Source organism: Bison bison, unplaced genomic scaffold (assembly GCF_000754665.1).
Source record: "Bison bison bison isolate TAMUID 2011002044 unplaced genomic scaffold, Bison_UMD1.0 scf7180017864329, whole genome shotgun sequence".
Taxonomy (NCBI): domain Eukaryota; kingdom Metazoa; phylum Chordata; class Mammalia; order Artiodactyla; family Bovidae; genus Bison; species Bison bison.
In genome coordinates this window covers 598,149-612,442 of record NW_011494901.1, presented here as the reverse complement: position 1 = coordinate 612,442, position 14,294 = coordinate 598,149, and the positions used below count along the sequence as shown (strand labels likewise).

Sequence of the window (14,294 nt, the reverse complement as noted above, 5' to 3'; positions counted from 1 at the left end):
TCAGTGACTAAACAACAAAAACAAAACCTTTAAAAGCTTGAAAATGCAGTCTAACATATAAATGACTAAAACACCACAGTACTCAATGGTCCACATGATTTATGGACCAACCCAAAGATAATATTTTCAATTCACATGCTGTAGAGAATATAATCCCAGAGGCCACATCCTGTGGTGTGAGGATATACGGAGGAACTGGAGGGTTAACATTCAAGAGAGACTTGTTAACCCAGATCCTCTTGCTGGCATGGCCAGAAATCGAGGCTCTTCACTGACAAAGACTCAAAACTGACCCTCTCAGATACTGACTTTCCCTGTTAAGTAAACATGTGTTCCCCTACTTTCATCAGACAGTTGGCCTTAAGCAGATGACTGAACACTGGGGTCGCGGGCTCAGGCCTCACACACACACTGAAGACCACAGACAAAAAGACCTCTGCAGGGCAGCATGTGAAGTAACTGTGCAGGCCAAAGACAACAACCACTGCCATTTAGGTGTCTGCATAAGCAAGGCACATCTGCCAGGAGCACTTACATGACCAACATCTTTTCATTTCAGTTTCTTCTGCTTTGGCCAAAGAATATGTTCCAAATATTTTTTAAATGTTATATTCCCAACCCTGGAAGCACAATCTACTTATGTTGAAAATAAATAAGTATATTAAAAGAAAGCTGAGTTAAAAGTTTTATTCATTCAACATCTCACATTACAAATATTTAAAAATTATACGCATACTGGTATAAATAGTCATTTGCAAACTATTTAATAACATTAATTTTCCACTAGCACTTCAACAAATGAACTCTTTTAAAAAAGGAACTGTGTTATATAACTTAAGAGTAGAACATACAAAAATAGGAACTTAACGTGAAAATGACTTTAATAAAAAATGAATTACCCTTATTTAAAATGCTATAATAAATACTACAACCTCCCCATACACAGTAAAAACTATATGGAAATTCAGCCAAGTAGTACAATTAACTGACATACTTAAATAACTCTTCCTTCTGATAATATGAGCAATACACTGGAAAAAAAACATTAGGGATTAGTAAAAACTAGACACCCACTTGCTAAAAGTTTCACTTCCAAAAAATATAACAAAAATCTGATGAAAATTATAAAAACTAATTATACTTTAAATTTTAAAAATATAAAAAATAAAACAGTTGAATACAATATTGTCCCAATTCTTACAATGCTATCAATCACAGTAGCTTTAAAATAAGATAATAAAATAAAGCAAATGACCAAAACCTCTTTTATTCCATTTTTAAAAATAATCTCAAATTTACATTAGTAGAAAGATTGATTTCTGATTCTTTTCTTTAGAAACACCAGCAAGAAAGAGGATTACTCTTAACAGTAGAAAATGACATTTTTAAATGTCTGCAATTAAAAACAAAGAATTACACTGCAAAGATCTTTCAAAAGTTTGAAATAAGTATTGCACATAACTTGAAGTTAACTTGCCACAATTCATCACATTCAAGTTTTAAATCACCTTTTAACAGAAGATTCAACTCTTCAAAACAAAAAGGGTGAATTATCAAGTCTTTCCAACAGCACTCTCATAAAATGCTAAATTCATTCACTGCAAGTTTTATTTTGCATTCTGCAGAGGTCTGTGTATGGAGAAGTATATATATTATACCAAAGCGTGGGGCCCAGAAGAGGAAGGGAGAGGGTTCCTTTACATAGAAAATAATCAGAAACACTTTATTTTACATTGCAAAAATAACCATGTAATTACTCTGTAACTACATTGTAAGTACATGGCTGGTGCCATGCTAGTGCGCTAGAACTACATGCTTGGTAAATTGAAGTGATACCCTAAAATCTGTAAACTAATTACATGTTAATTATGTTTTGAGTTACATGGTAACTCCCAACTACAATCCCATGTAATCTGAAGGACATGTAATCAATAAAGTTCAGAGTAATAGATAATAATTGTTTATGCCCTGTAAATTGAAGTGTAACCAAATAATCTGTAAACACGCTTGTCACACAATCACAAGTAAATATTAGTAGAATAACAATTTCTTACATTAGTCATGCATACTAACATTACACACCTGTCCCACGGCAGGCTATTTTTTTTCTTTATATATAATTTAAAAGAGCAGACATCTCTGAATCAAACACTTAACATCAATTTATTAATATTAAAAATGGCTAAACATTCACCAAAAATGTCTGCATTATGAATAATTTTAAAAACTTAGTAAGAAGCTGTAGACAATTTTGTTATTTTAAATTTCTACCCTATGCTTATGCATTTAATCTTTTTTTTTAGGAACTACAGTGTTATCTGTCATTTTCATGCGAATTTTTTTTCATTAATTTGTTACTTTACATAGACTATCTCTTAAATTATAGGTACACCAATAGCTGGTGTTGGGGAAGGATGTTTAAGCAACATGCTTTCTCTTCTCTGCAGACTCTAAAATAGCATTGCCAGTGCACAACATTCATAATTTAAAATGTATGCAGAGCACTGAAATGTATAAAAAGCAGAATATAAGAAAATAAAATTTATTAAAATTATTTATATTAAAAAATGAAGTATATGAAGATCTCTCAGTAATAAAAGTACAAAAAGCTACTCTTTGCAATATGAAAAATTGAGGTATTGCATAAAGAGATATCCCGTCAGTGAAAAGTGTGCCTAAAAATGTTCACTGTTGGAAAAACAAGATATACAAAAGTAGTGCATAACAAATATACATTATGTGCATGACAAAATAAGTTAGCTACAAAAACACTGTACCGAAATTCAGCAGGTCATGTACAAAGGGAAAAATTATTATTCAAAGCTAGTTCTCAAACAGTGTTATTTCTTGTTAGCTCATCACACCTGTTTACTGAGTAGGAACAGCACGACAGCACACCCCAAGCCACCTACAAGCATTGGAAAGAAGAAGAAGAGGCAAATGAGCATTCCAATTAGAATTATGTCACTCAGGAGAAAAGAAAAAGTCCCTGACCAGCTACACAAGAGCACCCTCCGTTCACATGACCGCTTTCAATATTTGCAGGGGATTCTTTAATAAGCAGCTCCCTTTCTTGTGTCTGACTGTTAGACAGCAAATGCCTCCATTTTGACCTTTGGAACTTAACAGGTATACAGTTCATTAAAGCCTGGATTAAAAATAAAGGATTGCTTTTCCTAAACATGATCAGTAGGGGTCATCAGTCAGGTGGTTTCACCGCAGTGCTAGGGCAAGTCTTTGGTTTTGAAGGATCCAAGATGGTACTGATAGGTAGCACAACTAGCAAGATTGCCATTAGATTTTTGTTTTTTAATGTTTTGCACACTGATGATAATAATCCTTTTCATGGTGGATAGGGCATTTCATAAGAAAATGTCCATTAAAATAAAAGTTACTTCCAATGACCAGGGCTTCAAGAGACTATTTTTCAATTTACCCCTGAAGCATACTGTTCAACACATAATAACGCCTTTCAAAAGCTAGAGTTTTATTTATAATAAAGCATGCATTACTTGATGAAGTTGGCACTTCAAACACTGACTATGTCCCATGCTAAATTCTGAAACTGTAATGTTATTTTATTTTATAGGAAGAGTAAGATAAACATATGTACCTTTGCACAGATTTACACAGTTACTTAGTTCAACAGTGCAAAACACTTTGCAACTACTTTTTGTTTTCATTTTCTATGTTACAACTAAATTACAGGATATCCAAAGTAACTTTAAATCTAAAAGTAAGCCAATCAGGAGCCAATTTGAATATTGGTTTTGTCTTCCAGTTTTGGCTACACATGGTAGTCTAACAAAATCAGAAATGATATCCTTGAGGTATCTCTTGATCTGTTTGCTTGCTTTTTTTTAATGTCAAAATGGAGAGCAAAGGCTGACACCTGATGAGTGTTAGGAAATTAGGATATAGAGTTTATATATAACATCAAAAATAAAATTTATACATTTGTTCTTTAGGAGAGGAAATGCTAGTTTTCCCACCAGTTGTCGTTAACTCTAGCTTTGGTAGGTTTCCTGGGGCTGTGACCGGATAAGTAAAAGTTTAAAAATAAATAAGTGCACTCCCCTCAGAAATAAATGTACCCAACTTTTACATTCTAAATTTAAAAACCTGTTTAAAAGAAAATAAATCTAGCTCTGCCTACTTTACTTTTTTTTTCTGATGTGGTAGTAACTTTGAGACATAATGAAATGATATTCTGCCTCTAAACCCTTAAAATTAGTTATAATGCTGCTTCAATCTTGCTCATGCATTTGTGTTTGCTTTAACATGCTCTTTCCTGTTAATAATTGTTAACTTCCTCCACTGCTGTTGAAAGAACAGAAAGGGGATGGGAAAAAAAGGCAAAAAAGATGAAAGAAAAGAAAGAGAAAGGCAAAAGCACTTCCCTGGGGGAAACCCCGCATCAGGAGAGACTGATAGTGTTATTGTTACGTGGTTATTTTAATAAAAGTATTCTTATCTGTTATATTATCAACAATAATTTAATTAAAAACCCAAAATACTCTATTGTTTCATTTTTCTTTTAATAATTCTCTCTCTCCTCTAAGAAAATGCTGCAGGAAGTTTGGATCCTCTTAGTCTCCAGTGAAACAAGAGAATGAAACTTCCATGCAACATGATGGCAATACAAAAAAGGAGTTCATACATCTTGTTTTCAGTGACACGGGAATCTACAAAACACCTATATTATAGGTCATTCTCTCTGTTAGACTACTGTTAAGTTACAGACTGCACAAAAGGACATGCCAGCGTGAAGAGGTTGAGGAAGGGGGCAGAATTAACAGAAGAGTGCACTTATTCTGAGGCCTGAAAATGAGCACTGTAGTTATCCTTTAGTTCCAGCGGAATGAAATATGTCGAGGACGGTCACCACCTTCCTTCACCAGGGGCTTGTGGAATTCCCTGCCAGCACGAGAATGAATAGCAGCCCAGCAATATTCACAGTAATACTGCAGACAGGTAACATTAGCACAGAAAAATGGAGCAAATTTTCCCCCACAACGGGCCCCCTGACATTCATCACACAGCTGATCATCCAAGACATATGGCTTAACTTCCACCTGCAATCAAAAATAAAAGAAAGGCGTTGAACACTTCTCAGTGAATGGACCTAGCAACTCAGACTGTGTGTGTACATTTCCATCCACTGTCTGAATGAATCTGTGCCAAGGTGTCCAAAAGGAAGGGTCAATAACTACTCTACTGAAATTAAATTATCATCTTTTAAGCAACTAGCAAGTTTTTTATGCCCATTATTTTACATTTTTGTCTTATTAATTAAAGAGTTTTCAAATGAAAGACAAGGTTCCAGCATAAATTTAAAAGTGAAGCCAACTTAATGTTTAAGAACATTACAAGGTTAAACCCACGGGAGAGTTTTCATAGACACAAACCATCACTTTAATTAGTGGATCTGGATTCTCGTCATACGTGGAATTATAATTTGCACAAGACCAACTAAGAGATTCCCAGAGCCACAAAATACCACTTCAATGTACAAATCAGAGGGAAGCTGCCTGACTTCTACACCGTAAGCCTCTGAGCTGTAAGAAGGTCATGGTTTCTATTTACAGTGTACACATCTTGGGTTATAATCACAAACCTCCAACTCCAGGAAAACAAGACACAGCCATAGTACTCATAATCTAAAACCTTGCTTTGTTCTTTGTCAGGAAGAATGGTTTACTTCAGTCTAAAAGTCAGAGGTAAATTTATAAAACTGGGTCTGTTCCAGTGTTCAATAGGCCGATCTGTCATTTGAGCCTCTCAAGCATTAAAAATAACCTGGCTCTTAATTCTCCAGTGAGAAAAAGAGTTGGTTATTTTTAGTCTTGGAGAGACTCACGATTGAAACTCCCTTACACCAGGCTATCACTACCACTGCTGCCATCCATTTCTGACAAGGAATCCTGATGAAGGCAGACCATGAACAAAAAGAGGAGTGACACAGAAGGCCCGAAGAGCAGATGTAACAAGAAGATTAGGCTTCTGGCCCCGAGGCCATTCCATAACATCTACAGTGTGGCAAGAAAACTGGCCAAAGAACTGGAGATCCTAGCGGAATACAAATTAAGTCTAAATTTCTAATGGCTAAACTTACAACTCCTAAACTGATGATGGAATGAAGCAATGAGGTGGGAGACACTGTTTACTCAAATGTACATATTTTTTAGTGCAAATAAAAATCAAGGAGGTATGTTAATACATACAGCAACTAATCCTGCCCCCTTCCTCCATGTTTATTAACAGATCTATACCTTTCCCTTTAACATGTTCACAGTATGATGACCACTAGGATGAGAAATTTTCAGCTACCACTTATGTGGAATGTACATGAAATGGATAATAAGCAGTAAACGTAAACCACTGCTGCTGCTGCTGCTGCTGCTAAGTCGCTTCAGTCGTGTCCGACTCTGTGCGACCCTATGGATGGCAGCCCACCAGGCTCCTCTGTCCACAGGATTCTCCAGACAAGAATACTGGAGTGGGTTGCCATTTCCTTCTCCCATGTAAACCACTAGCGACTGACAGTTTTTACGTACTAAATTGAGAAAGTCACAATATGGTCAATCACTAAAGACTTTTGAGCATAGGGCTTTGGAGCGCTGGATATCTCAGTCAGCCCTAACCAAAGTACCAGTCTGGCATGAAATAAGGAGCTGACACCAGAATGAAAATCAACGCACTGCTTTCTTCAAGAAGGTCTTTCTGTGAAAAAGTCTCAACTGAACTAAACACTGTGCTCCCTAGTGCAGTGGATTTTTATCTCAACACAAACTCACAGCAAACCATTTACTGACAAGCAGTCGATTCACAGGCCACACTCCGTCCACCAGAACATAAACCCATGAGTACAGAGACTTCTTACCCTAGGCACTAAAGTATTTGTTGAATGAATGAAACACAAAGCTAAGAAATTTGTGAATGCAAAGAAGACATATAGGGAACACAGAGTCTCAAAAACAATACATTAAAAAACAGAAGAGTTCTCTCTGAGGTTTTCTCCAGCTTTCTGATGCAGAGGATAAACACAACAAAGAGGAATTTAAAGTGTGAAAATAATTCTAATGAACTACCACCAAATTTCAGGTGGTAAAAGAGATTACAAATGGAAGAGATTACAAATTACTCCATTCTGAGTTCTTCTAATTAATCTGTTATAATGAAATATTATTTCTTAGACACAGTCCTTGAAGTGAATTATTCAATCACTTGTTACATAGTGAATAGGAAAATAGGGCTTGTTGAGGTATTCTTGATATCCCAGGTTTAAAAAAAAAAGGTGAGGAGATGTCAAAGGCATTCAAGTCTATATACTTAATATAATGAAGTACAAAGGATCTGTTAAATATTTATTGAGTGACTAACTGAGTAAATGAATGGATGGAGGTGATAGCTTAGGAAAGATTAAGTAGACTCAAGCAAAGTGACTTTAGTATTTTGTTAGGCTACTCAGAACACTAAGAGACGAAAAAAATCCACAGGAAATTCTTAGATACGCTCTAGAACTTGCATCTAGTGGACCCAATGGGCATAAGTCAGCTGTCACTTCACTGTCATGTAAAATTCACCCATTCCGAGCTTGGCAATGACACGGAGGGCCCTTCTGAGAACTCCCCAGAATGCAGTCCAGGACTTACCCGTTTATCTATCTCTCCATGCTGCAGCTGCACGAAGCGGGCACTGATAGCAGCTATGTAACTCTGTTGATTAGAGAATGCGACTCGCCCAGCTCCTTTGGGGTATTTCAGCTCAGGGTCGGTATCAATCCCAGCATAGCACACGCCTCCGTACAGCCGGTCCATTATCATGGCGAGCTCCACTACATATGGAAGGAGTAGAGAGGACATTTGAGACCAGGAAACATCATTTTGCTCACCAAAGGTTTCATCGAAAGAAGCTCATCTATTCATCATTATAGTAATTATTAGAATGAAACTAGTTATTATAATCAGTTGTCCGTTGTGTTCATTTTAATCTACTGTGACTAAGGACAGGGACTCTGCTGAGTGTTTCACATATAATCTAAACAACCATATGACGTACGTAGTGATTTCCTGGAGAAACTGAGGCACAGAGAGGATGATCAACCTAAGCAAGGTCACGGCAAGTAAAGTGGTTGTGCTGGACTCGGTACCCTGGTCTATCTGCTCCATACCACAATGCCACCGTAAATTTACCAGTTAACAATGTAATGCTTAATAATCATTTAACACTAGAAAGCTAACTGGTAGACTCTGGGAGTCCTTTGAGAAGATTTCCATTAAAACCCTTTACCTTTCCCTATAGTCTAGCTATTTGCCAAATTTAAATTTGAAGTAATAAATGAATCTTATTCTCCACGAAATGTTACAACTTTGAAATGGCATTCTTGTTCATTTTATGTTCTTCATCTCTCTGATAATATTAAAACTCATATTATTTGAAGTTAAGGATGAAATTTCTTCTGTGAGTACTGCTCTAAAAACATGATGCACTGCTGAGAACCTTGTTGTAAAGTTCAGTGCTCAGCAAGTAGCTGTTGAGCACATGGGGTCATGGGAACAAACAGTGAACATCTCAATACCTAGCCCGTCCCGGAAGGGCTTTCTCTCTTGGATGATGATGAGAGTGATGAGCATGAGCATGACGGGACCCTGCACTAAGCACCAGGCATCTGCTACCTCATTTAATCCTCAGAACAACTCTACATAAAGGACATACTTTTAATTTCATTTGACAGATGAGGAAACTGAGAATTAGAGAAATCAATTTGTCCAAAGTTACTCAGCTGTTAAACTGGAACAGAACACATGAATTCAAGCTAAGACACTTGGAGTCCAGGACTCTCACTATTAAGACATTAACTCAAATGTTTATGGAAAACTTATCCTAAAAAAATCTTTATAAGCTATTTCTTATGCTAAAGGATAAACAGAGTTTTTGTTGCTCTGTTGAATCATACCAGCTCGCAATGGTCGGGGAACACCACCAACAAATATAGTTTTTCGTGGGTCAAGAGGCTGTGAACCATCCATCACGAAGTCACTGTCACTGAGATTCCAAGGTCGAATCTGTACCTAGGGAGCGTGCAAACCAAAGTGTCTCAGTCTCAACACAGGCAATTTATGTGGAAATCAAGTTTACAATTATTACAGAATATTTTACTTTACAAAGCTGTAATTTATATAATTAAAAATCAATAAAACTGGAAAACCAAAGAAGATTTAAAAGCATATCCCAACACTTCATTTACTTTTTAAAAGTAATCTAACCAAGGCTGGAAAGTTCAATTTAATTGCCTATTATAAACCAAACTGCTTAACAGTAATACGACCTTAATTATCTGTAAGATAATTAACTATTTTACAGCTTATTTGGGCTTCTATCCTACCCAACCCCTCAGCAGCCATATAATTTAAATTTAGCATGGTATTTGATGTTGATTAGTATACAGTGCTAAGAAACTAGGGTTGTGTGTCCAAACCTATGTCCAGGAAATGCAAACTACTCCTGATATTAACAAATCTAGTGCATTGTAAAGCATTTCAAAATAAAAATATGGATACCTACAGTAAATGTTTTATGATAAAACACTTCAGTGTGTCCATTAAAACTAACCAATACTCTGGTTTCTCTTCAGGTCATATAAATCTTTTGCCTTTTTCAACACCAAGAATCAAGTACCTCTATTTAACTGTTTGCATTTATATAACCATTACAAATGCCCACACCAAAGGCTAAGGGGTTAACATCAGGGTATTCTCAACAGGTATACCAACCAGGTCCCAAGGCCCAAAGTTTTCAAAAGTAAATACCTATGGGGACCAGCAGGGGACAAAAAAGTCAAATAGAGTCTAGCCACACAGAAAATTGGGGACAACCCCAAGACACCAAGAGGAGCTCCACAAATTACTGCTTGAGCTAAGCCTACTGGAGCCTCCATCCCAAAATGGACCCTACCACTAGGTACTGGTCAAGGGATAAAAGATTGTGGTTTGTCAGATTTGTCAAAATAGGCCAACTGCTATTGCTACTATTCCTAAAGACTGTGTGAGCATGTGCTCAAGTCATATCCAACTCTGTGACCCCATGGACAGTAGGCTGTCAGGCTCCTCTGTCCATGGCATTTTCTAGGCAAGAATACTGGAGTGGGTTGCCATTTCCTCCTCCAGGGGATCTTCCCAAAAGACTAAATTTTATAATAAAAACTCTTTCAAAAAGAAACAACATGTAATGTACATTTACGTATATACATAATTTATTTTATTAATACTTGGCAAGAGTACCATAGGCAGCAAGTTATTTGTATAACATAACTTGCTGCATATGGTACTGGGTAAAATCTTGACCAAAGAGAGGAAGGAGAAAGACAGGTATATTTGTGATTCTGAGTTCTATTATTCAGAGGAAATTCAGCTACTTTATATTTATCAAATGCATACTAGATGACATCTTTTAATAGAAAGATTCACCAATACTTTAGTTAACCAAAAACTCAATGTCAGAATAATGTGCACAAATATATAGAATGTCAAGGTTAGGAAAATGACAACAACAAAACTTTTTCATTTTGATTCTACTTACAAATGTTTCAATTAACAGATACATTAAGATGTCTGTGTATTTTTCAGGAAAAATGAACAGAGGCAAAAATGAGAAGCTATTTTCATACTAGACTGCACTTACTGGCTTGTCCTTGATAGTGGGACTTGATACACACAGGTAGAGTTTTCCATCTTCTTCAATACACGCATCAATGAGAGCCTGAACAGAGCTTTCATCTTGAAATAGCAGGAATGCATAGCCTAATAAAAACAATTTTGAAAGACTTTTATTTTTCCCATTTTTTTTCATAATTCTTCAAGTGAAAGGAAGCATAAAAGTAAGGAAAAGGTTAGAAAAAAATTAAACAAATAAACAAAAACCCCTAAAACTTAATCTCACCCAAAGTCTGACAGTATCAACATTAAGTTCAATTTGGTATTATCTTGAAACCTCTTTTAGAGTAAAATCAAATTTGAATTAAAAGTATATATTAAGTAGAAATTTTAAAAACACATTTGGGAAAATGTTAGTTTAGCAACAAACAGTTGTACACTGAAGGCAAACACTTATGAAAAAAATATAAGGATAAACTACACATGTATTTGAATCCTTAGAAATTACCTTTAGGAGGAAAATAGGATTTGCTCTCTGCTTTATGAGGCCAATCCACAATCAAAGGGCCAAAGCGACGAAAACTGGCTGTGATCTCATCTAATGAACAACAAACCAAAAAAGTAGATGTAAATATTCTTATGACCATTTTGGGAAATAGTTTAGAAAAAACAGTCTCAAATCTACTATTTACAAGAACAGTACACCAAGAACCCCTGCATCTCTTCATCTGGATCCCCCCACTGTTAACATCTGTGCATTTGTCTTCCCCCTCTTCCCTTTTCTCCTTCTACTGATGCACGAGTCTACCAACTGGTCTACCATCTTTTTCTGATGTGATGCTCTAGTACCACAAAATACAACTACTGGTACCTGCTCAAAGCAAGGTCACTCCCTTATGTACCAACATACAACTCCCCTCCAATAAGGAAATCAACAGTGATACAACATTCTCCCAATTCACAGACTCCATCCAAATTTTTAACTGTCACAGTAATATTTCTCTTTTCCTTTCTGATCCAGAATCCTATCTAGAACCATGCTACATTTAGATGTCATGTTCTGAGGGTATCTATTTTTTTCAGTTTACAATAGTTCTTCATTCTTTCCTGTCTTTTCTATAACTGATAGCTTCAAAATATACAGGTCATTCCTTCTGTAGGATGGCTCTCAACCTAGGTCTGTACTTGTTTCCTCATGACCTATGTATTCCAACCAGGAATACTATCATAATGATGCTATGTCATCCTGTCCTTTCACAAGATATGTTAATCTTGATCTGCTAGTCGAGTTGATAAGTGTCTGTATTTTTCCACCAAAAGGAAACCATTTCCCTTTGGATATGACCAATATTTTGTGGGGGGATACTGTGTTAACCATCAATATCCTGTTCCCTCATTAGGCCTGGCATTTACTGAAGATTCCTGCCTATATCAACTACCACAATGATAACTGCCAAATGCTGGTTATCTATTTCTATCAACCCTTCTACATTTACTAGTTAGTATAATTCAGTAAGGAAGAGTGTTCCCCTCTCCTCCATTTATTTAGTCATGCATTTATTTATATCAGTGTGGACCTATTTTATTCAATGGACTATAACCTGATTCTGGAGAAGGAAGTGGCACCCCACTCCAGTACTCTTGCCTGGAAAATCCCATGGACAGAGGAGCCTGGTAGGCTACAGTCTATGGCGTCGCGAAGAGTCAGACACGACTGAGCGACTTCACGTTCCCTTTTCACTTTCATGCACTGGAGAAGGAAATGGCAACCCACTCCAGTGTTCTTGCCTGGAGGATCCCAGGGACAGGGGAGCCTGGTGGGCTGCCGTCTATGGGGTTGCACAGAGTTGGACACGACTGACGCGACTCAGAAGCAGCAGCAGCAGAACTTGATTCTCTTTCATTTATTCAGTTTGTCCTCAAAACTGCCCCTGATTCAGCCAGTGGAGGGGTTCCTGTGTCCTTTGACTTACCCCCTCCCCCCATCATTCTTCAAGTGCTTCCATACTATCTGACCCAAGAAGATACCCCAGGCTTTCATCTTGTTCTTTCTCTGGCCTAGCCCCAGAATCAGCCTTTTTCCCCCTCCAAGATATCCTGGTTCCTTTCAGTGACAAAAGATACTTAGAAACTCTGATTTGGGTATTCCCTATAGTCATTGTTAGCGGGTATTTATTATTTCTAAGTCTTCTCAGAGGACAAAGCTAGGAAATACATGAACATACACAGACATATTTATAACTGTTTCTGTATCTGTGTACATTTATAAAAATGAGTTCATATTGGTACTTGTAAGTCCATTCCAACATCTCATGTCATCTTCTAGCCTTTCCCCTTCTCCTGTTTGTAAATTCCCTTCTTACTATGAGAAACCAAGCTCTCACTATCCTCAATTTTTTGCTTCCTTGATCAACGTAGCCCATCTTTCAGCGAGCTGCCCTGGCAGACTCCTCTGCCCTCCACCTCTGCACATAGCCCGTGCTGCCCTGATCTACTGGTCCCACACACACTGCTGCCACGGCCTCGGCACAGGCCCCCTCCACGTGTATGTCTATGACACACCTCCACTTGGCACCCTCTTCCTGCTCACCAACCATCCTCCTTGGACATCAACACCTCTGAGTCTTACAAGGAAGGAAAAGGAAGGGGACATGGGATGGACGGAAGACTTAATCATATTTTACTATTAATGTAAATGACACCAGTCATGCTGTACTATATATGTGGACAATCAATGAACAGACTTTGCTGCTAAGTCACTTCATAGGAAAATAAATTTCCAAGGAACTTCTAAGAAAGAGTAGGTGAGCTGTGCAGAGAAGATCTGGGAGTAGGGTGGGACAGGGGAACAGAGAAGAGAGATGAGAAGCATTTTGAAATTCCAGTCTGCTAGGACTGTTTTCCCCTCCTCCAGATTGTGACGAAGTTGTCTGTATGAACTGCTACAGTGCCTGTGTCTACATTCAGCCCTGTGAGACCACTAAATAAGGGAGTGATATCAGTGTAACCTAGACATACTGGGTTCACAAATGACTCTTTGTAAGCAAGGTGGGCCAGCCTAGTAGGAGAACCATAATCTTCAGCAGAAGGGAAAAAGCCTCCAGCCTATGTGATGTGCAGGCAGGAACCTCCTCAGCTCTATTACAAGAAAATTAAAATGAGCACAGCAAGCAAGGCTCTCTAGTCAGAGGTGTCCCTGCAAGCTTTCAGGGCTAGCTCCCAAGAATTTGCACTCCTCAGGGCCCAGAGGTCCACTTTCATCTGTGTCGTCTCCAAGCTCGGAAGCCAGAATTTCTGCTCTATTGGTTTTGTGCTTTTCAATATTCTTTGAGGCAGCCTCTAGTAGGTCATATAGTAAGCTACTTGCCTAACTGTCCAAGTTATTTTTCAAAGTATTAATTCTCTTTTTGTTAGTGCTTCTGGTACAAAATTCATTAGGTTCTAAGTGATCTGCCTCTAGCCCCATCTGCCCCATAAACTCTGTGATTCTTAGCATATAATTCTACAGAACATAGTATTTTTCATAAATACATATTTCACATTTTAATATAAAGGCCTGTCCACCTAAACTGCTACTGACTTATCGACATATGTGGTATGAGGCTAAAACAGGATGACTAACACAATCCCCATTAATTC

General features: G+C 37.4%; 1 protein-coding gene across 3 annotated transcripts in view; it reads right to left on the bottom strand.

The window, feature by feature from the left end:
• Positions 1-672: 672 nt before the first annotated feature.
• CPEB4 (cytoplasmic polyadenylation element binding protein 4) overlaps positions 673-14,294 on the bottom strand; it is a 72,050-nt gene continuing 58,428 nt past the window's right edge. For all 3 annotated transcript variants that reach the window (XM_010853520.1, XM_010853521.1, XM_010853522.1), the window contains 5 exons: positions 11,164-11,253; positions 10,684-10,802; positions 8,960-9,074; positions 7,656-7,837; positions 673-5,075 (listed from right to left, as the gene is read on the bottom strand). In XM_010853520.1, coding sequence (XP_010851822.1) covers positions 4,848-5,075; positions 7,656-7,837; positions 8,960-9,074; positions 10,684-10,802; positions 11,164-11,253 — 734 coding nt within the window. In that variant the 3' untranslated portion in view covers positions 673-4,847. The remainder of the gene's footprint in view (positions 5,076-7,655; positions 7,838-8,959; positions 9,075-10,683; positions 10,803-11,163; positions 11,254-14,294) is intronic.